This window comes from Bufo bufo, chromosome 11, assembly GCF_905171765.1.
Source record: "Bufo bufo chromosome 11, aBufBuf1.1, whole genome shotgun sequence".
NCBI lineage: Eukaryota > Metazoa > Chordata > Amphibia > Anura > Bufonidae > Bufo > Bufo bufo.
Window position 1 is genome coordinate 27,614,021 of NC_053399.1, and position 25,820 is coordinate 27,639,840.

At 43.2% G+C, this 25,820-nt stretch overlaps 1 protein-coding gene across 1 annotated transcript in view; it reads right to left on the reverse strand.

Moving 5' to 3' along the window:
* SYNE2 (spectrin repeat containing nuclear envelope protein 2) overlaps positions 1-25,820 on the reverse strand; it is a 304,488-nt gene that overhangs the window by 206,460 nt on the left and 72,208 nt on the right. The window contains exons 21-33 of the mRNA XM_040412752.1: positions 23,496-23,669; positions 21,412-21,549; positions 21,143-21,301; positions 19,631-19,848; positions 18,410-18,461; positions 18,250-18,329; positions 16,187-16,310; positions 14,756-14,913; positions 10,492-10,639; positions 6,654-7,253; positions 4,461-5,029; positions 2,568-2,738; positions 1,069-1,219 (exon numbers count right to left, since the gene is read on the reverse strand). Coding sequence (XP_040268686.1) covers positions 1,069-1,219; positions 2,568-2,738; positions 4,461-5,029; positions 6,654-7,253; positions 10,492-10,639; positions 14,756-14,913; positions 16,187-16,310; positions 18,250-18,329; positions 18,410-18,461; positions 19,631-19,848; positions 21,143-21,301; positions 21,412-21,549; positions 23,496-23,669 — 2,742 coding nt within the window. The remainder of the gene's footprint in view (positions 1-1,068; positions 1,220-2,567; positions 2,739-4,460; positions 5,030-6,653; positions 7,254-10,491; positions 10,640-14,755; positions 14,914-16,186; positions 16,311-18,249; positions 18,330-18,409; positions 18,462-19,630; positions 19,849-21,142; positions 21,302-21,411; positions 21,550-23,495; positions 23,670-25,820) is intronic.

A 25,820-nucleotide genomic window follows, 5' to 3' on the forward strand; every position in this document is an offset into this window, starting at 1 on the left:
TGCTTCCTGTGCACCCTGATTCTACAGATAAAGGGGTTGTCACGTTCCAACATTTAGGGCATATCGAAAGGATATGCCACAATGTCCGATAAGTGTGGATCCCACCTCTGGGACCCATTGCCATCTCAAGAATGGGGTCGCCGAAGTGAACAGGAGCACACCTCGCATGAGACTTTTTGAAAATAGCTGAGCCAGCACTTGGCTATTTTCAGAAGTCCCATAGGGTGGGTGCACATGCGAGGCTTGCTCTTCATTCACTTTTGGGCCCAATCGATAAGCCATAAGTGTCCTGGGTGGGAATACTGCTTTAAGCCTCACATACATATTAAAGAAATGTCAGCAGAATGTAGATGGGCTTCAGAACTGTTCCCCAATCTCATATCAGATGCCGGACGAAACGAGGATCAGGCATGTTAGATTTAAACAACTACCTGGCAGTAGCTTGCTCTACTGACTTAAAATGCCAAGTGTGCACATGAGAAAAGTAGGGGGAGATGGCTCCTGGCCAAGCAAGTGTCTAACTCTAGCTTTGCTAATCTTGTCTGTATCATTCCAGTTTTAATATACGTGTTACCGAAGCAAGCACCAGCGTTAGCCGAACCCTCCACAGACAACTGAACAGGAACTAGGTTGGTTTAAGTTTTTTTTTTCATTGTACATGGATGGCTTTTACTTAAGACCCTACTAATGCCTACTACTAGTGAACTAGCCATAATATTTTATTGAAAAACCCCAATAAAATAATTATGTAAAAAATTTGGTTCAAAGAGCTAACTTCAGGAAGGGGGAGGCAGTGTTATGCATCAGGGATATATGGAAGAGCACACACCCTCCAGAAGTCTTTAGGCTAGACCTGGGCTGGGCATTGCAAGCATCACTAATGACTTATCCCAAGGATAAGTCATCAATATTAAAGTCCCAAAAATCCATTTAATATATATAAGTCTTATTTCAGTCTCTCCATAATCCACAATCTGACAATGTGGTCCTAGAACCCAAAAAGTGACAACCCTAATGATGAGTTTTCGATCAGGCCAACCGCTTGTCAACAGTGCCTGATAACACTACCTTCATCATCCTTTTATGAAGGTTGTCTTTTCCAATGTAGGATGACTGATGAGAAATTGTAGTCTCTGTTTTCTGAATCAAAGAAGTCAGTGTTGTCCTGTAATGCTGGTACTTGCGAAGGAGTTCGATTATCACTTCACACTCCTCTTTGCTGGAAAAGAAGCAAATGTTGTCTAAATACATGATGTAAAAATAAAAATGCAAAGTCAAAAAACTCCATTGCATTGTAACAATAACAACTCCCTAACATTAAAGGGGTATCCCAATGTTAGAAATTTATGGCACATACAGAAGGCATATTATGAAGGTCTGATAGATATGGCTCCCACCTCTGTGTCTCACAATTATCTCCACAATGGTAGTCTTTCAATCTCAGTGTCACTTTGCCGCATCCAGGCAGTGAATGATCAGTGATGTGGCCCACATCTGCATGACTCTCTCCATTCACTTCTATGGGAGTTAGTGGAGCAAGCATACTCAAATGTTTCCGTATCAACCACAGACGTGAATGATGGGAGCCGCGCATATGCGTGACCACCTCTCCATTTATTCTCTGCCTGGATGCAGTGGTCATCAGCCACCTCACCAGGGGGAGCCTGCTGACCCCTGTTCTGGAGATAAGTGTGGACATGTCATAAAAGTCTAAAATGGGAAAGCCTTATAATGTTAAATGTCACACAAAGATCATCACGGTTCAATAAGGGCTCTTTCACACCTGCGTTATTGTCTTCCGGCATAGAGTTCCGTCGTCGGGGCTCTATGCCGGAAGAATCCTGATCAGGATTATCCTAATGCATTCTGAATGGAGAGAAATCCGTTCAGGATGCATCAGGATGTCTTCAGTTCCGGTACGGAACGTTTGTTGGCCGGAGAAAATACCGCAGCATGCTGCGCTTTTTGCTCCGGCCAAAAATCCGGAACACTTGCCGCAAGGCCGGATCCGGAATTAATGCCCATTGGAAGGCATTGATCCGGATCCGGCCTTAAGCTAAACGTCGTTTCGGCGCATTGCCGGAGCCGACATTTAGCTTTTTCAGAGTGGTTACCATGGCTGCCGGGACGCTAAAGTCCTGGCAGCCATGGTAAAGTGTAGTGGGGAGCGGGGAGCAGTGTACTTACCGTCCGTGCGGCTCCCGGGGCGCTTCAGAGTGACGTCAGGGCGCCCCAAGCGCATGGATCATGTGATCACATGGATCACGTCATCCATGCGCATGGGGCGCTCTGACGTCATTCTGGAGCGCCCCGGGAGCCGCACGGGCTGTAAGTATACTGCTCCCCCGCTCCCCGCTCCTACTATGGCAACCAGGACTTTAATAGCGTCCTGGGTGCCATAGTAACACTGAAAGCATTTGGAAGACGGTTCCGTCTTCAAATGCTTTCAGTACACTTGCGTTTTTCCGGATCCGGAGTGTAATTCCGGCAAGTGGAGTACACGCCGGATCCGGACAACGCAAGTGTGAAAGAGGCCTAAGATGCATACAGCCATAGATGGCCCATACCTGTGGGCAAGGTGCTGCTTTGTGTCCTCCCACAATTCCTCACACTCCTGACACCCAGTCAAATCTTTTCTTTGTGAACTCTGAAAAACCTCTTGAAAGGCATCAGAGATGGATTTCTTTTCGTGGCCAAATGTCTCCAACTTTTTCTCCAGCGTTATCAAAAATTTCATGCTAAAATAAAAATAGAGATGCAAAACTATTATAACACAAAATTATATAACAAGCTGAATAATAACAAAATACAAAACAATAGTACATTTCAAAGAGATCCTTCAGTCCTAAAAGTGGTCCAACAAACTTGACTGGTGGACCATGTTAATGCTAGTGATTGCAACACTAAGGCCAGCTCTAGACATTTTTGGGTGCACATTGTTCTTTTGCTGTTCAGGCAAGTTGCGGCCTCTAGACATTTTTAAGTTTTGAGGTTCTTCATGGAGCTAATCTAATTGTAACATGGTTTTTCAGTCAAAACATTTATGACTGTAGGATCTCTTTGACCAATGTTCTGACAAGAACCACCACACTACCCTGTGCCTTACAAAATGCCACCACTGCTGTTTCATGGTTGACAACCTAATTTCTTTCTTTTTACTAGACATCTTATCCAAAAATCACACAATCACATACCATGGCTATAAAAAATATAAAAGACTCAAGTCTATAGCAGAAAGAAAAAGTCATCTATTTTTACAGACAGTCCAGGAAGTTATTGACAGATGGCGACCTTATCTTTCCAAAGTACTAAAACCTTGTCCAGACTGGCTAAATTTTCAGACAATCGTAAATGGATTTATATGAGAATAATATAATTAAAGGGATTTTCCTATATTAGGCATCCATCTGGTGCTGCTCATTCTGGAACTCCCATAGAATTCAATGAAGAGTGCAGCATTCAAGTGCGCCCACATCTCCATTTAAGTGTATGGAGCATGTGGCAGTCCAGGAATAAGTAAACAGCGGTTAAATGACTCCCTGCTCTCACAAATATTAAGTGGGCTATCTGAGAAATAATACTGTTGACCTATCCACAGGATAGGTAATTAATATCATATCATATGACTGATGTATGGTGATGTGACATCACATGACCTGGGAAAAGGCCATGGCGCCCAACCTCTTCTAACAGCTGATCAGTAGGGGGTCCTAGTTGTTGGACTCCCGCCAATTTAAAACTGATGACCTATTCTCCGAATATTATTTCCTGGATATCCTCATTAAGGCGCCTGGGGTGGGACCTGCACCTATCAGGCATTTAAAGGATAACTGTCATATTTTCATCAAATACATTTTAGCATGTATCTGAACCAGATTTGTTTAAAAACTTTGTTAAGAATATGGGCTCTGTCCTACTGTAAAATGTATTTCCTTCGCGGAGGTCTTTCTGAGGTTTCTGCAAATATCGTAAGACTTACTTCGTCTTGCCTCTATCACATGTTACTTCGTTTATTCACAAAAATTACTGTTTCAAAATACTAAGCCGAACTTGGCTTTGTGCCTCATTAACGAAGTCAAGTTCAGCTTCGCATTTTGATACAGTAATTTATGTAAATAAACAAACTGACACGTGACAGAGGCGAGACGAAGTAAGTCTTACGATATTTGCAGAAACTCCGGAAAGACCTCCATGGAGGACATCCATTTTACAGTAGGATGGAGCCAATGTTATTAACGTAGTTTTTAAAAGAATCAGCTTCGGATACAGCAATTTGAACTCGATTAATGGTGATACAAATTTAGCTAATAAACCTTTTGGAAATGTTTTACCATGTTCGTCTTGACATGATCCGGTTCCATTCTCGGCGAGCCATGTTATGGCCGTCTGGATATGGCCTAGCTCAGATATTCTACCATATCACAAGCATTGTATACATACAAACTAGTATCGTTACATACCGCTGTTGCACACCATGAATAGTTGGATCTCGAAGCCCAATTTCATCAGCTTGATCCTGAATATCTTCAATATTTTTGCTCAAGTCTTTCAGACGCTTGTTTAGTTGCTCGAAGGTCTCTGTCTCCTGAAGCTTCTGATGTTCTCTCTGGACAGCTTGCTGGGCACTTTCTAACTTCTCAAAGAAACCGCTTATCATTTTCTTGCATGAAGTTTCCCCTCCATTTTCTGGATCTTCTAGGAGAATTCCAGCAGCTTGCATAGAGTCATCAAGCGTCTCTGCTTCTTGACCCAGAAGATAGACATCCTTTTCTAAATACTCAAGCCTCAGCTGTTTCTCTTGCAAAGTAGTCCTGTCCATGCCCGGTACTGGGAATCCAGCTTCAATGGACATTTTTGTTGCTTTAAGAGAAGACAGAAATGCTTCCAGGGATTTAAGAGTTGTCTCTCGTTCTTTCATTGCTTCACTTGTCTCTTGAAGCTCGGTCTTGTATTTTGTGATGGATTCAGTGGATTCAGTGTCCAAACCATCCAGATGTTGGATCTCAAAGTCAAAGGTGCTCTGGACATCCTGGAAAGAGAAAGCAAAATCGTTTTATTTTGTTCAGTCTTATGCTGAATGATAACATTGAGTGCCATCACCGGGTAATCAGAATGACCAAGAAGCCAAACACAATGAGGCCGGCTCATCAAAACCTTTCGTTCTACATATATAAGTAAGGATGGACATTATATGGTATCTGAGTAATAAGCATACAACAATATCTTATCCAGACCCCATTAGTAAGAATGAAGAAATGACTTTCAGGGCCCCACTGTGGTCTTTGCTCAATAGGAGGGGGGGGTAGTTATCAACAGCTGTGTGCCACAAGAACGGCATCAAGAAGTTGCAAATTTATGCCAAAGCAGCATTGGTGCAAAGATTATAGGCCTGAAACTGATGTGAGAGGTCAATGCAGGCCCAACAAGCTTATTTGTCCCAGAACTATGGTCTAAATTTCACCAGAAAATTTTGCTAGCTCTTAGCTGGTGTAGATGTCCATCTCTGGTGCACAGAATTAGGCCTCATGCACACGACCGTTGTTTTATTCCGTGTCCGTTGCGCGATTTTTCATGATTTTTTGCAGACACATTGATTTTCAATGGGTCCGTTGAAAACTCGGCTAATGCACCGTTTGTCATCCGCGTCAGTGATCCGTGGTTCCAGTCCGTCAAAAAAATATAATCTGTCCTATTATTTACGCGGAAAACGGTTCGCGGACCCATTCAAGTCAATGGGACACAAGATTGTCGTCAGCGTCAGTTTTATTCCTATCATTTGCAGGCAAACCTGTCTTAGACTTTTTTTTACCTTCTGGTGGTCCACCAAAAATAAAGGAAGACACACACGGAAACAAAAAACGGAAACGGATCACGGAACAACGGAACCCCATTTTGCAGAACGGAACACAACAACGGTCGTGTGCATGAGGCCTTAACAAGATGAGAGAGAATTATTAAGTGGTATGTGTCTCTTAATAAATATTGTGCATTTTACACCAGCATATTGTTTATAAACACTGGTGCATGAAGCACTGGTTTTATTAAGTTCCCCTCTACTGGGCACCACTTGGTATACATATGGTACTTGGGATGGCAAATCAAGGTCCCTAAACCCAAACATATGTGCCCTACATATGAAAGATTCACCATGTGGTTTATATGGGTGAATATGCCATTATATAATCAGTTATTTGGTATTATTGTTTAGCTCTATTATTGGGCGCTACCAAATTCTCAAATGGGGCGTCCACTGCGGCTAGGGCTACACGGCTCTAAAAAGTCACATGACCAAAAACACTTCTGCGACTTGTCTGCAACTTGCATTCATGCGACTATGTTAGAACTTGGACCAGATTTATCACAGGGCCTCAGGTTGGATAATTGTGGTTCAGGTATAGACACTTTGGTCTAACTTCATACCACCCATTGGTTTGCTTAATTTGCAACAGAAATTTGTGCTATGATTTCAGAGAAATTCTGGAGCAACATGTGAAATCATAGGCCACCTTCCTGTTCAGGTTAAGTCATGCACCCTTGGGGAGCAAGGAGTAGTGGAAACAATAACTAGATGCACCAAATTGTGGCACATTTCACGACAAGGTCTAGGTGCAATCACATTAGTCAAAGTAGGTCATCACACACAATAACAGTACCTTAATCTCTTGCAAAACGGTGTCTATCTTTGATACTGTGAACTGCTCCATCTCACTTTGTGTGGAATGATCTAAGGCTCCATTTAATGGTTGTACCCCAGAAGCCGCTCCGATTTCCAAATTTCTTAACTCCACCAAAATAGATTGTTCTACCATTTCTATATTTTCAAAGAACCCATCAAGCATTTTCTGGCATGATGTTGGTCCTCCTCGTTCTGGGTTTTCCAGGAAGATCTCTGCTGCTTCTAGATGTCTGTCCAGCCTTTCAGCATCTTGTCTCAGTCTGTGAACCTCCTCACGTAGTTTGTCAAGGTTCTTCTGCTTTTGCAGTAGAGCAGTTTTGTCATTTCCAAGCGCTCTAGCTTCAGACTGGATGGCCAGCTTCGTTGCAGCCAGAGAAGATATAAATGCCTCCAGAGCTTTCAGAAGAACCTCTCGTTCTTTCATTATCTCATTTGTGGCCTCTAATTTAGTTTTGTATTGATGCACGACAGACTGGACAGCCAGCGCATCTACTGAACTCGATGGATCGACGACCTCAGTAATGGATTCCAGGTTGTGACACTGTTGAATATGATCTTTCACTGAACTCTGCACATCCTACGTAAGAAAAGAAAAAATTGTAGTAACTATCTACAAACATTTGTATTCTTCAAGAGATAACAATTCTAGAGCATCACATTTAAGTCATACATTTCTGGGAGGAATAACTGAAGAACAGCACAATACAGTTTTAAGAAAGTATGCTTCTGAATTGTTATTTTTTATGGAGAATGCAAGTAGTTACAACAGACTCTTGGAATTTTTCTTGACCCCTTCTAAAACATAACGTAATATTCGACAGGGCTGATATGGTTTAGTGAGCCATGGAGAGTACTTTCTATATGCTATTGTGATTTTGTAATTAGTGAGCTGCTTTTATTCACATTATCCAAAAAAGGTTAAGTTGTAGAAGGAGCTCTCTCCTGTAATAAGGCTTCTCTTGTAAGGACCGTATTTTACGTGGGCCGATACTCAGGCTCAGGGAAATGATCGCAAAGGCACCATTCATTTCTGATCATTGCCAGCTCATTCCGCTGCAGTTATCGCCTCTGTATGGCGTTCTGCTGCCCAAAAACTATTTTAGATGAAAAAAGCAATAACCCAGATGTGCTTTCATTTTTTTGGGCGATTGGTGGCGTCTTTACACGGGAGAATTATTGGGAATGGGTGTTCATGCCAATGCTCTATGAACGGTTTACGGCTATCGGTACAAGGAATAGGTGTTATCAGTGACAGCTATCTCTGTATGCTCACTTATACACACAGTACTATCACTGATCACACCTCCCTCCTGTACCATAGCTGTTCATGGGAAGTGAAAAAAGCAAATATACACTGCCCGCCCAAAAAAAAAAAAGTCGCCACCTGGATTTAACTAAGCAAATAGTTACGAGCCTCCTATTGGATAATTACTGCATGGGCGATTATCTTTCAACTGGCAACAAGTTATTTAACCCCAACTGGTGCAATGAGCTGCTTCTCATTTCTTAAACAACCATGTCGAAAGACACATGTCGTGGTCGTGGAAAAGATGTTAGTCTGTTTGAGAAGGGTCAAATCATTGGCATCAAGCTGAGAAAACATCTAAGGAGATTGCAGAAACTACTAAAATTGGGTTAAGAACTGTCCAACATATTATTAAAAACTGGAAGGATAGTGGAGACCCATCGAATTCGAGGGAGAAATGTGGCCGGAAAAAAATCCTGAGTGATCGTGATCGGCGATCACTTAAACGTTTGGTGAAATCAAATCGAAGAAAAACAACAGTAGAACTCAGGGCTATGTTTAATAGTGAAAGTAAGAGCATTTCCACACGCACAATGCAAAGGGAACTCAAGGGATTGGGACTGAACAGCTTTGTAGCCATAAAAAAACCACTAATCAGTGAGGCAAACCGGAAAAAAAGGCTTCAATTTGCTAGGGAGCATAAAGATTGGACTCTGGAGCAATGGAAGAAGGTCATGTGGTCTGATGAGTCCAGATTTACCCTGTTCCAGAGTGATGGGCACATCAGGGTAAGAAGAGAGGCAGATGAAGTGATGCCCCCATCATGCCTAGTGCCTACGGTACAAGCCTGTGGGGGCAGTGCTATGATCTGGGGTTGCTGCAGTTGGTCAGGTCTAGGTTCAGCAACAGTATGTGCTCCAAGAACAAGGTCAGCGACTACCTGAACATACTGAATGACCAGGTTATTCCATCAATGGAATTTTCTTCGCTGATGGCACAGGCATATTCCAAGATGACAATGCCAGGATTCATCGGGCTCAAATTGTGAAAGATTGGTTCAGGGAGCATGAGACATCATTGTCACACATGGATTGGCCACCACAGAGTCCAGACCTTAACCCCATTGAGAATCTTTGGGATGTGCTGGAGAAGGCTTTGTGCAGCGGTCAGACTCTACCATCATCAATGCAAGATCTTGGTGAAAAATGAATGCAACACTGGATGGAAATAAATCTTGTGACATTGCAGAAGCTTATTGAAACAATGCCACAGCGAATGTGTGCCGCAATCAAAGCTAAAGGCGGTCCAACAAAATATTAGAGTGTGTGACCTTTTTTTTTTTTGGTGGCGACTTTTTTTTTGGACAGGCAGGGTATAATAGTATAAGTTGCAGGTTTTACTGAATCTTTTCCTACAAAACTATATATCAATCCACTCAGCTTCTCCTGCTCTATAGCATGGTGCTTTCAGATTTCATTACATTTTTTGGTGACAGGTCTTCTTTAACAATACATTTTATCTAATAAAGAAAAAAAAAAGACTTAATGGGGTTGTCTCATCTTAGATAGGTGTGGGTCCCACCTCCAGGACCCGCACCTATCTCCAGAACTGGGCCCCCGAAGTAAAGGACAGCACACTGTCCATGTGTGGCATGCTCTCCGTTTACTTCTACAATAGATCCTGTAGAAATGAATGGACAATGCACCGTGCAAACGTGGCCACGGCTCCATTCACTTCTATAGGATTGTCAGAGATAGCACTGGCTCAGTTATTCTCGGAAGTCCTATAGAGGTGGATGGAGAGGACACTGAGCTCACAGCAGAGCTCCGTTCTGGAGATAGGAGCAGGTTTTAGAGGTGGGACCTGCACCAATCTGACATTTATAACATATCCTAGCGATATGCCCTAAATGTTGAGAGGTGGTAACCTATTTAAAGGGGTTTCTAACCCCATGATTTATTTTGTTAAAAGCAGGTGACAAAAGTATACAATAACAAAAGGAGTACTACTCCCCTTACCCACCTCCTGGCGCTCCTGAGCCGATGCTTTTCTGCCTCCTGCAAGTCTTGGCTTACCCAGCTCCACCAATGACATGGCGTATCGACATGTGACTGCTGCGGCCATTAATTGGCTTTGGTGATGATGTGTGGACATGACATTGCTGAAGCCCATAACACAGAGTGCAACGGGGGCCAGGGAAATGTCACCACGGGAGCACCAAGGGGGTCTGTAGGGGAAGCTTTACTGCTTTTGTATTTTAAACCTTTGTCAGTTTGGGTTGAAAAATATCTAAAAATAAGAACCCGACTCCGGACCATACATAAAGGAGAGAGGAACATAGCAAAGACTACAATACACTGACACAACCACACTCTGCTGAAGACAGGATCCCGACACCTTTATTTGCTAATGTTGTAAGGACTGTGGAAAGAGGTCCCTGCACCCATTCTTACTATACATTAACATGGAGGATGAAGTTGACTTTGTTGGACCTGTCTCCCCAAGGCCCCTTAGTAGCTCCGTTGGCTGCCTCTATGGCAAGTCTGCCTCAACACAAACATGTACTTACCTGCAGATCCTGATATACAGAAGCAATTTTGGAAATCGTGAATTGTTCGACCTCACGGTCTGGAGTCTGTCCACTTGATTCACATAATAAAGACACTTCTTCCTCGATGGGCAGGAGGACATTTATTGTGGTGCTCAGAGATTGGATTCTAAAACAACAAGCACATTATAAGGATTCAATACATGTGGATGGTAGGCACGAGCTGCAACAACCCCATTTAGATATTTCTGCAATCAATCTGCAGCGTGTGAACATGCAGCAACAGCGACTTCTGCTGCCGATGTAAAACGTCTTCGTTTTTAATTAGTTAAATTCATTCATAAATTTTGTCGCATTTGTACCTGGGGTTTAAAATAAGCCTTGTAGACTACGTGAATCGTGTTGACAAAAAAAAAACTCAGAAAGGCAAAAATACAACTGTGAACAGATATCAGATTTAAAAGGGGTATTCCCATTTCACACATTGATTGCATATCGTTAGGAGCTTGGTCCTATCTCCAGAACAGGGCCCCTGAGGTGAAAGAGAGCATCTGCGCATGCGCACCGTGCTCTCTACTCACTGCTATGGGAGTTCAGAAAATAGCCGGTTATTTCCAGTAGTACCATAGCGGTGAATGGAGAGCGCACCGCACATGCATGGCCACCTCTCCATTCACTGCCAGAAATAGCCAAACCAGCTCTCGGCTATTATGGCGGTGAACGGAGGGTGGGCGCGCATGCTCAGCTGCTCTCTCTTCATTTCAGTGGGTCAGTTCTGGAGATAGGAGCGGGTCCCAGAGGTGAGATCAGCATCTATTTGACATTGATGGCATATCCTAGAGATGTACCATCAATGTCTAAGATCAGAATACCACTTGTTCACGTTGTTGTCATGGCTTCTGTTTTTACAAGATCCATGATGAAAATAACGGATCCGCCAGGATCTATTTGATAGATCCTTCATCACCTTTTAGGATCCACCATTCTCAACTGAATTGGTTACACGAAAGTCACAATGATATGTGACTCTGGGTGCCAAGACAGAGGTTAAGGCCAGCACTGCTATTGTGTTTGGGCCTAAAGGTCTAAAGCTGGTCGAAGACCCTCAATTTCCCAGAATTGAATGGTTTTAAAGGCTTTGTACACCTTTGGGGGCAACATTTTTTGTTATTACATTGTACTGCAATTGTAATTTTTTTTAATTGGTCTTAATAAAAAAATATGGAACCCATTTTCTGTATAGGGCTGAGATGCTCTAGTAGTAAGGTCTGTATTTTGGGGGTCATTTACTAAGCTGAAATACATTAGGTGTATTTCAGACGCATATGCGCCACTATATGCGTCTTCGCCCCGCTCATGCCAGGTCAAAAATTGTGGGTGTGTCGTGGGTGCGGAAAGGGGGGGGGGGGGCAGCAGGCCCTTCTCTTTCATCATTTTCTACTTCTGTTTTAGGCGTACAAAATGCTCTAAATGTAAGACAGCTCGGAAGCTGTCTTACATTTAGAACTGGCGCTGGATGCGCTGAAGTTATGGAGAGGACTGCGTCTCTTCCAGGGGCGTTGCTAGGCTAAAACATTCGGGGCCTGGGCCCCTGATGTTTTGTCCCAGGCCCCGAATTATACCAGGCAGATACAACTGTATTGCCGTCCTCAGGACGGCAATACAATTGAATCTAATGCACTGCAAGATCTGAAGGACCTGTGATGACATCACAGGTCATGTGATCAGTGCAGAAGGCAGGGGTTGAGAAGGACCTGTGATGATGTCGCCATCATGTGACCAGTGCAGGAGAGGACGGCAGTGAAGAGGAGAAGAAGCTGTGGTGATGTCTGTATATGAGGAGAGGTAAGTGAAGGGAGAGGCAGAGCAATGCTGGGAGTTGTGGTTATTTAACTGGGACTGTATGTTAGGGCTGAAGGGAGGGATGTTATCATGGGACTAAATGTTCAGGAGTGTGGTTATTTACATGGGGCTGTATATTGATGGTGGCTGGGGGAGGGAGTGATGTTATTTATATGGGACTGTATGTTGGAGGAGGCTGAGGAAGGGGCAATGTTATTTACATGAGGCTGTATGTTGAAGGCGGCTGTGGGAGGGAGTGATGTTATTTACATGGGACTGTATATTGATGGTGACTGGAGAGGGAGTGATGTCATTTACATGGGACTGTATATTGAAGGTTGCTGTGGGAGGGAGTGATGTTATTTACATGGGATTGTATGCTGATGGTGGCTGGGGGAGGGAGTGATGTTATTCACATGGGACTGTACGTTGATGGCGGCTGTGGGATGGAGTGATGTTATTTACATGGGACTGTATGTTGGAGGAGACTGGGGAGGGGGTGATGTAATTTACATTGGACTGTATGTTGGAGGGGGCTGTAGACAGAGAGGGATGTTATCTACATGGGACTATATATTGTAGGGGGCTGGAGAGATGGTGTGATGTTATTTACATGGGACTCTATGGCGGAGGGAGGAAAATAGTGTTATTTACATGGGACTGTATGGTGGAGGGGCTGAGGAAATATAATTTGTGAGGACACTAAGAGGAGGAATATAACTACAGGGGGCACTTCAGGGGAGAGCATTATAACAGGAGGGGGCAATATAAATACTGGGGGCATTAGGCATTCTTATTACTACTGGGGGCTCTATAGGAGGGTCTTATAGATCCGCCTTATTTCTACAAAGAGCACTATGGGGGCCTTATTAGTACTGAGGGGTCTGTGAGGGCATTATTAATACTAAAGGGCTCTTCTACTAATGGAGGCACTTTTGGGCAGCATTATTACTGTTGGAGGCACTGTAGGGGGCAGTAGAAGGGAAGGAGGGCATTCTAGAAGGGAATTACTATTGGTGGGACTACGAGGAGCAGTATTACTATGGGGAGGGCTATCTGTACAGCACTCATATTTCTTCAGGATAGTATTTGGGGGTATTGGGGAGCACAGCGAGCAGCAGGAGAACACTGTGGGGACTCCAGGTTGGGGGATGATGATAGAGAAGATCTACATCAGAGGAGACGTCAACTGGGAGGCCCTAGATGTGAGAGGTATGTGCTGCTGTATAGCAAGTACAGTAAAATGCAGTGTGCGGAGAGAGAGCGGCAAACATGCCGAGAGGTGGGCTAAAAAAAATTACAGCATGCTGCAGTTTTATTCCAGCCGCCTCTCGGCATGTTTGCTGTGCTGCGGCCGTCCGCCCCATTATAGTGAATGGGACCGGAGCGGACTTCCGGCGGCACGGTGCACTAGTGGTAGCACGCATCTGCCAGGCTGTTTCCCTGCCGTGCTGCGGCCGGACCTCGGGCCTGCCCAGATTATAGTGATTGGGGCCGGAGCGGACTTCCGGCGGCACGGTGCACTAGTGGTAGCACGCATCTGGCAGGCTGTTTCCCTGCCGGAACAGCCTGCAGGAGAAAGCTACCGCAAGTGTGAAAGTAGCCTTAGAGAATTGGGCCATATTCATTTGGGGCTTGGGCCCTGGATCCTTTGAGACCCTAGCAACGCCCCCTGGTCTCTTCACAACTTCGGTGGAACCACCGTCAGCTATGGGCTTTTATTAAGACCGGCAGCCAGCTCACCCGAGGGCTTGTTATCTCTGCTTTCTGACATTATGAACACTCATTATAGCTCAATCCTTATCTTACTGATAAGAATGTTGCGTAAATAAGTGTTTATGACCTCTTAGTAAATTATAGATAAGGGTTATTAGGCTACTTTCGCACTTGTGGTAGCCTTTTCCGGCAGGCTGTTCCGACAGGGGAACAGCCTGCCGGATCTGTGTTACCGTTAGTTCACAGTGCCGCCGGAAGCTGGCTCCAGGCCCATTCACTATAATGGGGGGCGGGCTGCAGTTTTATTCCGCACGCCTCTCGGCATGTCTGCCGTGCTGCGGCCGGACCTCGGGCCTGCCCAGATTATAGTGAATGGGGCCGGAGCAGACTTCCGGTGGGAAGGTGGACTAGCGATAGAACGGATCTGGCAGGCTGTTCCCCCGCCAGAACAGCCTGCCGGAAAAGGCTGCCGCTAGTGTAAAAGTAGCCTTTGATGACCTGTACAAAGTGAAAGTACAATTCACACATCTAAACAAACATTTAATCCTTTGTGACAGAACTGCTCAATATTTTTAATAAAGACGAATTGAAAAAATGATTAAATTGCAATCATGGATCATTTGTATGACGGTAGAAATCTAAATAGGGAAAAAGATCAGCCATTTAGTGGTGGGAATGGTCATGACCACATTCTTCATAGTGCTCATTAGCAAGGTATTTCACTAACCGGCTTTTAATTTCCTCAGAAACAATTAACAAGGAATACTGCAGGGAGTGTCTGGTCTCAGAAACCTTCTTCTTCTCAGTCCCGTGCAGAAGCCTCTCTACTTCCTGTGATGTGGCTTCAAACTCCATCCAGCTTCTGTTTACTTGATCCAGTAAAATCTACAATGCATGTTCCAATTAACAACCATTACTAATTATCGGCACTTTAAGCATTTAAAGAATGTGTCACTAGGCAGGGCCAACCTTAGGCTAACATTGTCTGAGTCATGTTAGGCCTCTGACTGCCATGGTAGCCCACTGGGACCTCATTGTCAAGTGACAGGTCACCTGTGGGCGGACAGAGGGCGCCTACTCCCTCTGTCAAGCTACTCAGATGCTGTTTATTGACTGTGGCCTCTAAGGGGTTAAATGGCCAGGGTCTGTCACTAGGCTGACCCTGGCCACGATTTTTTATATAGCACCAACATATTCCTCAGCGTTTTACAATTCCAGACTGGGTTTCCTCTGTGTCTTGGATTCCTAACGGTATCATTTCCATGGCTCAGATAGTTCCTGCAGGAGAAATTCTAAAAATGATATTTTCATAAATATCACAATTATGATCTGTGGCCTGTACCCAACATCAGGGCAACATGGGGGACATGACTGAACTCCTCTCCAGAGATGCTTCAGCAGCACTGACCCTTGCAAAGATGTCAAGACGATAAGACACCATTCTTTGCTTGGGTTGTCCACTTGGCTAGATTGTTAGGGTTGTACATACAGATGTAGCAAATATTAACTTGACAGTAAACATGGTTAATCATGGTTGCAACAAACTTTAAGTTGATTTCTTATATAGTTTCTGTTGTGTTGTGAGTCAGTTTAACGTTTGCTGCAACTGAGTATTTAATGTTACACAATCAGTTTGTATCTCCTGGTGACATTTATCTCAGCCAGTGGCAAAAAGTTGCACTAATATATGATATGTGCACAGTGCATCAGACACCATATCCCAGATATTGCAATATACAAAGTCACCAGTGTGTCCCCATTTTGAATTAATCATGCTCAATATAGAGAGCACCTATGCCGAAGACTGGGAGGTACTTTCATTAAAGGGGTTGTCTCATCTGAGACATTGGTGGCATATCATTAGGATATGCCACCAATGTCAGATAGGACCTGTACCTATCTCCAGAATGGGATCCCCAAAGTAAATGGAGAGCAGCTGCACATGCAGAACCACCCTCCATTCATTTCTATGGGGCTGGTGAAAATATCCGAGCGCTGGCTAAGCTATCTCCAGCAGTACCATAGAAGAGAATGGAGCAGTGGCCAGAGGAGTGACCCACACGTATTTGACATCGGTGGCATATCCTAGCGATATGCCACCCATGTCTCAGATGAGACAATCCCTTCAAGTACCAGATTGTACTTCATATTTTTTTACCTGCAGTTCATGAAGCTTACACTGAAGCTCCTTCACTTCCTGGGCTTCTTTTGGGCTTTCGGTGACCAGTTTTTCTCTTGAGCTTTGTAATAGCAATTCTAGATCACTTTTTTTTGCATCATATCTAAAGGGGAAAAGGGTAAGACAAAGACTTATAAGAACTTATAATGATGGTAGCGAAACGTGATGAGATGTGAACCAATGGACTAGTTATTACGTCCACATCAGGTTGCATAAAAGGGTTTTCTGTTTTTCACGGAAAAAAAATATCCCCCTTATCAGCGTTACTGCATTAGATAAGTCAGATGATGAAGTTCTGAGTGCATGTTGACTTCTCCAGCGTAATTGCCATCTGTGACCTGTGTCCTGTGTTTACATCCTGGAGTCAGACTCACGGAGAGATTCTGTAGCATAAGATCTCTGCCTCTCTTTCCCCTCCCAGCTCAAATATCACAGACTCAAGCCTGCTTGAAGCCCTGCTGGAAAAACCTTGCCCTAAAATACGACATCATTGATGATATCATGTCTACAGGGCTGGGTCTAGGACAATAAGCAGGACATTGCCCTCAGAAGCAAGGTCACTAATGATGTGTCTACAGGGCAGTCTTACAAGCCTTGCCACGCCTCAGATGTAGACGTGATGTCATCAGGACAAGGAACAAACACGGCGGAAAATATCTGCAATGGAGTGCTGGAAAATAGTTTTTGTTTCCTGTCAACTGATGCTGAAAACTGCAAAACCAGAATACCCCTTTAAATCATTTCCCTACTGCCACATAACTATATACGTCCGCTGTGGGACTTTAAAGATGGCGCTCGCTCCACAGCGGAGCCGGAGTGGGTGCCATAACCACCGGGTGCCTACTGTTTAGAACAGCAGACACTCGGGACTAATATCTGCAATCGGTGATAATGTTGACTGTAGATATTTAATCAAATATGACTACGGCATCTGAGAAGTGAATAACCAGGGGGGCTGGATCAGCTCCCCCGTGCGGCAATCGAGGGAGCCGTTGCTTGAAAATGAAAGCCCTGGTCTTGCTGAAGAAGTCAAGGCTTTCAGAGTTGTAGTTCCTATGGAGCTATTGCAGAAACTATTTAATGACTGCTTCTTATATATCACCTAGGGTGAAAAAAAGGTTTTAAAAATCCCCCAAAAATTAAATGTAAAAATAAAAAATCACCCTCCTTTTCCAACAATAAAAATAAAAATGAATAAGCAATAAAAAAATAAACACCATGGGCATTGCCGTATCTAAAAACACCCCTTACTTTTAACATATAGATGTATTTCTTTCGTACGGCAAATCAAGGTCAAGGCAAGGTCAAATTGGCCATTTTTTTTTGTTGCTTTACCTCACGCAAAAATTGAATAAAAAATTATCAAAAAGTTACATACATCCCAAATGGTATCAATAAAAAGTACAAATCGTCTCGCAAAAAAATGAGCCCTCACATATCTCCGTAGAGGTATCTATAATATACAGTACTTACGGGGGTTAAATTATGGTGATAAAAATAAAAAAAATTATATTTTCCATAGTTGTTATTTTTTTTTTCTGCATTAAAACTCAAGAAAAACGATACAAAGGTGGCATGGCTGTAATTATATTGACCCATAGAATGAAGGTGGCAGGTCAGTTTTACCGCCCACGAAACGCCATAAAAACAAAACCCATAAAACTGTGACACAATTGCATTTTATTTCCAATTCCACCGCATTTTGAATTTTTTTTCCAGCTTCCCAATTCATTGTGTGCAATAGTAAATGGTGCCATTAAAAAATACAACTTCTTTTGCAAAAAAAAGAAATAAATGGAAAAATAAAAAAATAGAGCTCTGGGAAGGCAGGAAGTAAAAAATGAAAATGGAAAATCGCAGGGTGCTGAAGGTGTTAAGGATCTATGATTTTGCTGTTCACTTGGTTGAGGTGCTTTAGTCTAGATATAACACCTCTATGATGCCACTGGACATAATTTTCCTTCTGCATATAGACTATATAAACATCCTCGATGTGGCTATAACCTTGAACCAGGGACAGTATAGCCCTATTGCAGATTTACCTCTGTAGCAGCATTTCGAGGGTTGACCCATTTTCTTTGGCCAGGTTGAATTCTTGCAGCATATAGTGTGTTTCACATACCTATAGCAATGAGGAAAGTGACATATGAACTACATATTGGTGCTATGCTATGTATTATATCCACTATCTTTATTCATTACCTCCTCGGTTTTGTTGAGGGGTGACTTCACTCCATTTTCAGCTGATGCAAGACTGCAAAAAATGAGTAATAATATTATTTTGTTATTGCCCATAAATATGATATTACATTAATATACATCAGTACAAGGAGAAAACAAAACGCAATGACTATAAACACGTCAGTCAACTGTGAAGAATGGTCACTCAATATACCAAGCTCCTACGTCAATCTACCGTGACCTTTGTGTTGTCCCTCTGTTATTCCTATTAGCAGCTTATAAATAAACTGCCAACTGGGTGGATTAGGAGAGGAACAGAACAACTTACAGTGATCAGAAAAGATGCTCTTAAATTTCAGTGTCATGTAGTATTGTTTGGCAAGGTTTATTCTCAGTGGTTCTTTCCCTTTAATTATTCCCTTTTAATTTAGTGATATTCCTTATAATGTAGTTAGTGAGCATATACAGGCCTCTCTTGTTCTACATTTATGAAGACTGGTACCAGGTCATATTACTAAGACCTGAGGTAACGGTACATGTGTACAGCACACTAAAGACCTTTAGGAGAGGACAGGAACCTAGAAAGTATAAACTTCTATTCATACAACAAAGAACTAATCTTCACTGATTACATACACTGGGTAAGATGATGTATTGCATCTATCTTTATCTTTGTATGACCATAGGGCATCGTCTATGTATCCTGTTGTGAGTTGGTTGACAGTAGTTACCCCATTGTTTTGCAGACTAGGTGACTGGTTACTTTACACTGCTCTGTATATATATATATTTTATTACTACTTAGAAAACTAATTTCACTTATGCCTTTTTAAGCCTATTTTATTCCCGTATCTAAGAATTCACAGGAATATATATACACACACACAAAGTTGTGTACTAATCCTACAATGGGATGATGTGTGACTGACATCTATCAGGCTACTGCTGGAAATACCATAGACTTGCTAGGTTTGATTTTATCTGTCTGGTTCTGTATTTTTTCTCATTGAGATGGGCCCCTGAGCTAAGGTACTAGTGATGTTATAGCATGGACTGGGCAAAAGGGGTAAGTGAAGAATAAGTCATCTGCTCCGGAGGAACTTTCATATGAGGGTTTATTCCTGAGCCCTGTCAGTTCTGTTAGATGTGTGGGTCTGGTAGGGCAGACCAAGATCTCACCATCATTTTACATCATTTACTATAGCTACGTCCTGAATAGAGGCCTGTGAAACATGTACTTACTTTTTTTTATCAATTTTATTTTTTCCCAGAATAGACTGCAGATGAAGGTAGATTTCATCAGCATTTTTAATAAGTTCCTCCTTCTTTTTTGTGCATTCTATAATCAACGCAGTAAAAGTTGTAGGAGCAGCACTTGTCCTGAGTCTGTCATCCAGAGTTTGCATTGTCTGTAAGCACTGATTGAGTTCTCCTAAACAGCCACGATCAGAGAAGGAAACCTGGGGAAGTGGATCACAGGGTCAATACTTGCAGATTGGATGTGCTGGACATTTCAACATTCCTTGATGTCTATACATTGGACATCATTAAGTTAAACAAGTCCAAAGAACATTTAATCATAGTCTGTCCTAGGAGACTAGGATGAAACTGAAGTATTCAATGGAAATGCAGAAGATTATGAAAGGGCGTGATAGGATTTGGACCCCTGGCCCAAGTATGCTACCATGCTGCCAACAATATCTGTCCCCCAATCCCCACATTTCTGTGCTCCTTTTCCCAACACCTCCTCTTAGTAAAAATTAAAAAAAGGCAGAAAAACAGGATTATACCAAAAGCTAATTGTACTAGCTATAGTGAATGACTGTCTATTGAAAACCACTGACAGTAAATGTCTTCAGGTTTAACTAGGCTACACAGAAACCCATCATAAGGACTCATTCAGAGGAGCGACCCACTCCTATCTCCAGTAAATGACCCCTGAAGTAAACGAAGAACAGCCTTGCATGCATGGCCACCCTCCATTCACTTCTATGGGAGTTCTAAGTTATTCAACTCCCAGTTGTTCTACTTCAGGCCCCAGAGGACCCCGAAAACGCACCTTAATAACGCTTAACACTCCTGTAGGAGAATTTTGCAATATACTTACTGGTAAAGGGCATGATGTCGAAGGAAGCAGAATTTTCAGAGAGGCTGATCCGTGCAAATTCGGGATGGTAAATATATTACAAACTTTCTCCTACAGGCGAGTTATCAGTAATTACAGTGGGTTTGCAGAACCCCTTTAAGGTGGTCCTACACATTAGATGTTTGTCCGTTAAACCCACCAATTTCTGCAAGACTGGCTAACCATCTGTCAGGTGAAATGTCTACTTCCCAATCTTCTGTTCTGAGGGGACATAAGACTGAGACTGCTTCTCTTCCTACTGAGAACACATGCTTGCTCGACTGAGTTGAGTATGCATGTGTATGAGGGGGATCGGTAGTGACAGCTGATGGCAGAACAAGCGTTTGGCCAACAGCTATCTTAAATGTATGACCAGCTGTACAGTGCCACAAGGAGAGATCTTTATTTTCCGGTTTCTCTTGACAGCTGAGGTGGGGGTCCCAGAGGTGGAATCCACACCTATCTGAAATTGGTGGCATATCCTAGCAATATGCCACCAATATCTGATGTGAGACAACCCCTTTAAAGAAGTCCAACATCTATGGGCAGGTTTAGTATACCAGATGCAGACAAGAAAGAGGAGGATTATGGGTTCAGAAAATTTTATTTTCTTGAAAATGATAACTTACCTCATGCTCTCCGATGAGCTCCTCTACGTCCACAACACCAGCACTCTTTTTCTCCTTAAACATTTGCTTGTCAAGTCTACAAATCAGTTCATCAAATTTCTTCTTCTCTGTATGCACTTTTAATTCACTGACATAGGCCTCCAAGTCATCATGGACAACCTGGAGTGGTAAACGTAGAAAACTCATTTTCAGTGACTATTTTTTTTATCACAGAAATACAAGATAAAAGCTCGAGAAGACCATAGAGGAGGAGGAACTTTTCCTATTACCTTCCATCTATCCCTGACATCTGTGCTGACTTTTTCCACCATTGACTTCTCTTTCGTAGAGGATGAAATATTTTTCATGTGCTCAGTGGCTTTCAGGAAACGTTCCAAGTCTTGACTTGCAAATTTCCTGAGGGAGGTCTAGCAAGGAGTAGAAAATAAAACTATTTTTTTAAGTAACAAGGTAAGGGGTTTAACACAAATATATTGTATATATGGTAAAGAACACGTCGGTGGAGGACCATAATCAATCACTAATACAATAGTCTTTTTTGTAGTGGATGTACTTGCTGTAACAAATGCAATGCTGTGTGATCTGTTCATACATTTTGGATTATCTGGATGGTTGGTTTGGTGGTCACAGGTACAGCGGACGGAAGTCCTGGTTTGGCCTAACAACTGTGAGTAATGGTGGATTTACACTGCCAGCTTGTTGGGCAGATTATTGGTAATGAATGTTACTATGAGCACTCGTGTGCTGCCGATCACCTGATGAATGAGCAAGATGTTCATTCATTGGGTAAAATGATCTTTCATGCAGCACATTAAAGGGTTTGGCCCATCTCGCTCTTTGGCGTTATATCGCTAGAATATGCCATCAATGTCGGATAGGGGCAGGTTCTACCTTTGGGACACACATCTATCTCTAGAACGGGAGATGCAGGCGCGGCTTGCTCTCGATTCACTTCTATGAAGTTCGGAAATAGTAGAAATGTCGTCACTCCCAAGTGAATGAGGGTCGCACATGCTTGGTGCCCCCTTGTTCACTTTGGTGGCCCTGTTCTGCAGATAGATGCAGAGGTATGGCCTACACCTATCAGACACTAGTGGCATATCCTAGTAATATGCCACCAAAGTGCGAGAGAGGGCGAAGCCCTTTAAATCATCATTCCTGGTCAGCAGATTCTGCTGTGTGAACAGGGGTTGCCTATAAACAATGAATCAGTATGAGGTCCAGCGATTGCAGTATGGAGGGGATCACTGCATGTAAATTCTTCTATTACCTCCGCTGATGAGCAGAAAGCTCCTTCCTGAGAATAGCCTGCTCACTCGGCAAGTCTAAATGCGCCATAAGACCGCATTCCGCGCCGAATACTAAAAGGAATTCCCCCCATTGTTGTTATGAGGAAATGTCATTTATTTGGCTATGGAGGATTTCTATGTAGATTTCCAAACCAAGTCAAGAAGGGACATTTGGACATTTTTGGTACACTGTTTGGTAGCCCCATTGAATAGGCAGCCAGATACCCAAAATGAATCAGAAAACTGTGCATCTGCCACGTGAACCTACCCCAATGTTGTTATTCTCCATTCTTTCTACTGAAGCTCTGCTTGTTCAGGCTGGCTGCTGTATAGCAGCGCTAGCCCACCACTAACTCACTAAAACCCTCTTTACACTCATAGATTTAGCAGACGATTGTCGGAAAGGAAGCATTCCTTCCCGGCAAACGCTTGCTCATCAGTGAAGAAGACCCCGCATTTACATGCAATGATCTCCTCTACAGTACGGGGAGGAGCGATCACTAATGCCATAGCTCGTCCCCATGCAGAATCATTGTTTGCTGGCAGCAGAGGCTGTTTAGACGGCACGATCTGCTGCCGGCAAACGATCATATTACCTGATGAATTAGTGTTTCACCCGTTCATTGGGTAATTGGCAGCACCTTTACACTGGCAGATTATCGCTAACAAGTGTCCGTACGAAGGCTTGTTAGCGATTACTTGGCCGATGCTCGTCCAATGTAAAGGGGCCTTGAGTCAGTGCAAGGAAAGCTTTCCATTAGAGCAAGGAGAGAATGATTAGAAACTCCAAGCAACTAAACCACCCGTGAGAAAAATGATAGATATGTCACTTATCCCAGACCATGACCGATCGCAGGCTCGGATTTAATGTGATTTAAGAGAAAATGTTCAATTTTAATTGAGTTCTTTTATAACAGGGAAGAGGGTTCATCATGTTGGGCAGACCTAGCACTAGGCAACGAATAGGAGATTTACGCCACTAACATTGTTACTGGATCATATTAGAAAAGTAACGTTCAGACGTAAATCGTAGTAACATGAACACAATGAAGAGGAGCACTAACCTCATACTGTGCGATGAACTCCTCCGGAGTTACCCTCTGTCCCAGCAGGCTCAGTGCTTTTGTTATGTAGGTTTCCAGGGTGGTCTTTGAACCTTCAAAGTTCTTCTTTATGTCTTCTTCGGATAAACTTTGTTCTGGGGGGTGCAGAACCAAACTCATTCTAGAGACGAGATCCTAAAATAGTGGGATTAGTGAAGCGATGGTCACAATTTATTGACATTGGGTTTACAAAAACATCACATTCACCTGTAGGTATTACAAACTAAATGACACCCACCAAGTTGCTGCATCTCCAGCGTTCCTATGTCACCCACCTCCTGCAGACTCAATCTAGGCTATTCCCTGAGAGATAAACAGCCTGGACTGAATGTTACCATCACTGATACATTGCAACAATATAGGATAGGTCATGAATAACAAATCGGAGGGGGGGGGGGGGACCCCTGACACCCACGCTGATCAGCTGTTTGAAGAGGCTGCTGTGGTCCGCTGAGTACTGCAGCTTCATCCTAGGCCAGTGATGTCACGCTCATCAGCCACAGGACCTAGGCGAAGCTCAGTCCCATTCATGTGAATGGACTGCAATACCATCTACGGGGCCGTCCATTGTATAGCAGCAGTGCTGGGTATTGCAGTCCATTCACTTGAATCGGACTGATCCTTGCCTAGGCCACACTCACTGGCTACCGCATCTCCCTCAAATAGCTGATTTGCGGGGTTGGACACCCTGCCGATCTGATATTGATGACCTATCCGGAGGAAAGGTCATCGATATGAAACACTTGAGTTGTCTCATCATGAAGTCCCATGAACCTAGCCTGGCGATCACCTCATCACTGAAGTTCTGATTCTGAAACCCCAGGGAACAGATGAGGTTTGCCAGGCAAAGTTGCGATTAGTTATACATTTGACTTGCACTATCCAGAGTAGGGAAAATGTACTTGCGGTATTATATAACTATAGTATTATTACATTCCAGCCATTCATATGGTTGAGATGGACGGGCCGAGTACACCAGAACAAGACTGAGCTGTTCAGAGCTGATAAAGGGGGTCTTGGGGGGGTATGGGTGACCAACTGCTGTTGTATCTATATGACCTCATAGGGTATATAGAAAGACATTGGGGGAGATTTTCTAAGACTGGCGTTTGTAATGGAAGTATTGATATAGTTGGCAACAACATGAGGTGCAGCAAAATTATTAAGTGGTGCACGCTTCTCAATAATTTTGGTGCATATTGGCAGGTCTGTGCACCAGCTACTTTCAGGCTTCAGCCTTTAGTTTAGCCAGAAAACTGGCGGAAGGAATAGTAAATGTGTCAGGCTGCTTAAGTCCTGCCCCTTCTCGCCCAGGCTTTGCCCACTTTTAACAAAAGGTGGCAAGTGTGGCAGAGGAGCAAAAAGTTGCAAAAATTTGGGCAAAGCGGCACTTGCATTAAAAAAAAATTGCAACTATTTGACACCACATTTCAGGCGCAAGGGGCTTGATAAATCTCCCTCACTGTTTATTAGGACAACCCGTAATGCTTTCATAGGGAAAAAAAAGAAAGAGTCTTTTTTCCCCGGAAGCAGCTCCCCTCTTGTCTGTGGGCTGTGTGTAGTACTGCTACTCTTAGTCTCTGCCCCATAGAGTGATTTAGTCTCCAAAATTGTTGGCTGGGATATGCCATAAATGTCTGATAGATGCGGGTTCCACCTGTAGGACCTGCTCTTATCTCCAGAACGGGACTCTGAATTGAAGGGAGAGCAAGTTGCGCATACGTGGCCACCCTTCATTCACCACTACGGTGAAGTGGTGGAGGGGTGACCGTGCATGCGCTCCATGCTCTCCATTCACTGCTATGGTATTTCCGAAAATAACTTGCACTCACTTGACTATTTTCGTAAGTTCAATAGCAGTGACTGGAAAGGACACTGCGCATGTGTTGTGTGCTCTCCGTTCACTTTGTATCCCCGTTCTCAGCAAAGGAGTGGGTGCCACAAGTGAGATCCACACCTATCTGACATTTATGCCATATTCTAGCGATATGACATAAATTTCCTAGATGGAAATATCCCTTTCACAAATATGGATGAAAGGTGGGCAACAAAAAATGGAACAAAAACAGAACAAATTCAAATAAAATTAGATCAGTATTGCACACAAATATGTGATCCATACGTAACACCCCAGAGTTGTGTTACTAAACTCTTTTACCCCGCTACAATCTCCTAAGAGCATTAACCTTGTCATCTGATGTAATTTTACATTATATCCTCACAACTGTGCATTATAAACCATGTTAAATGTAAATTGCTGTAATTTCCATGTTAACCAGCAGGTGG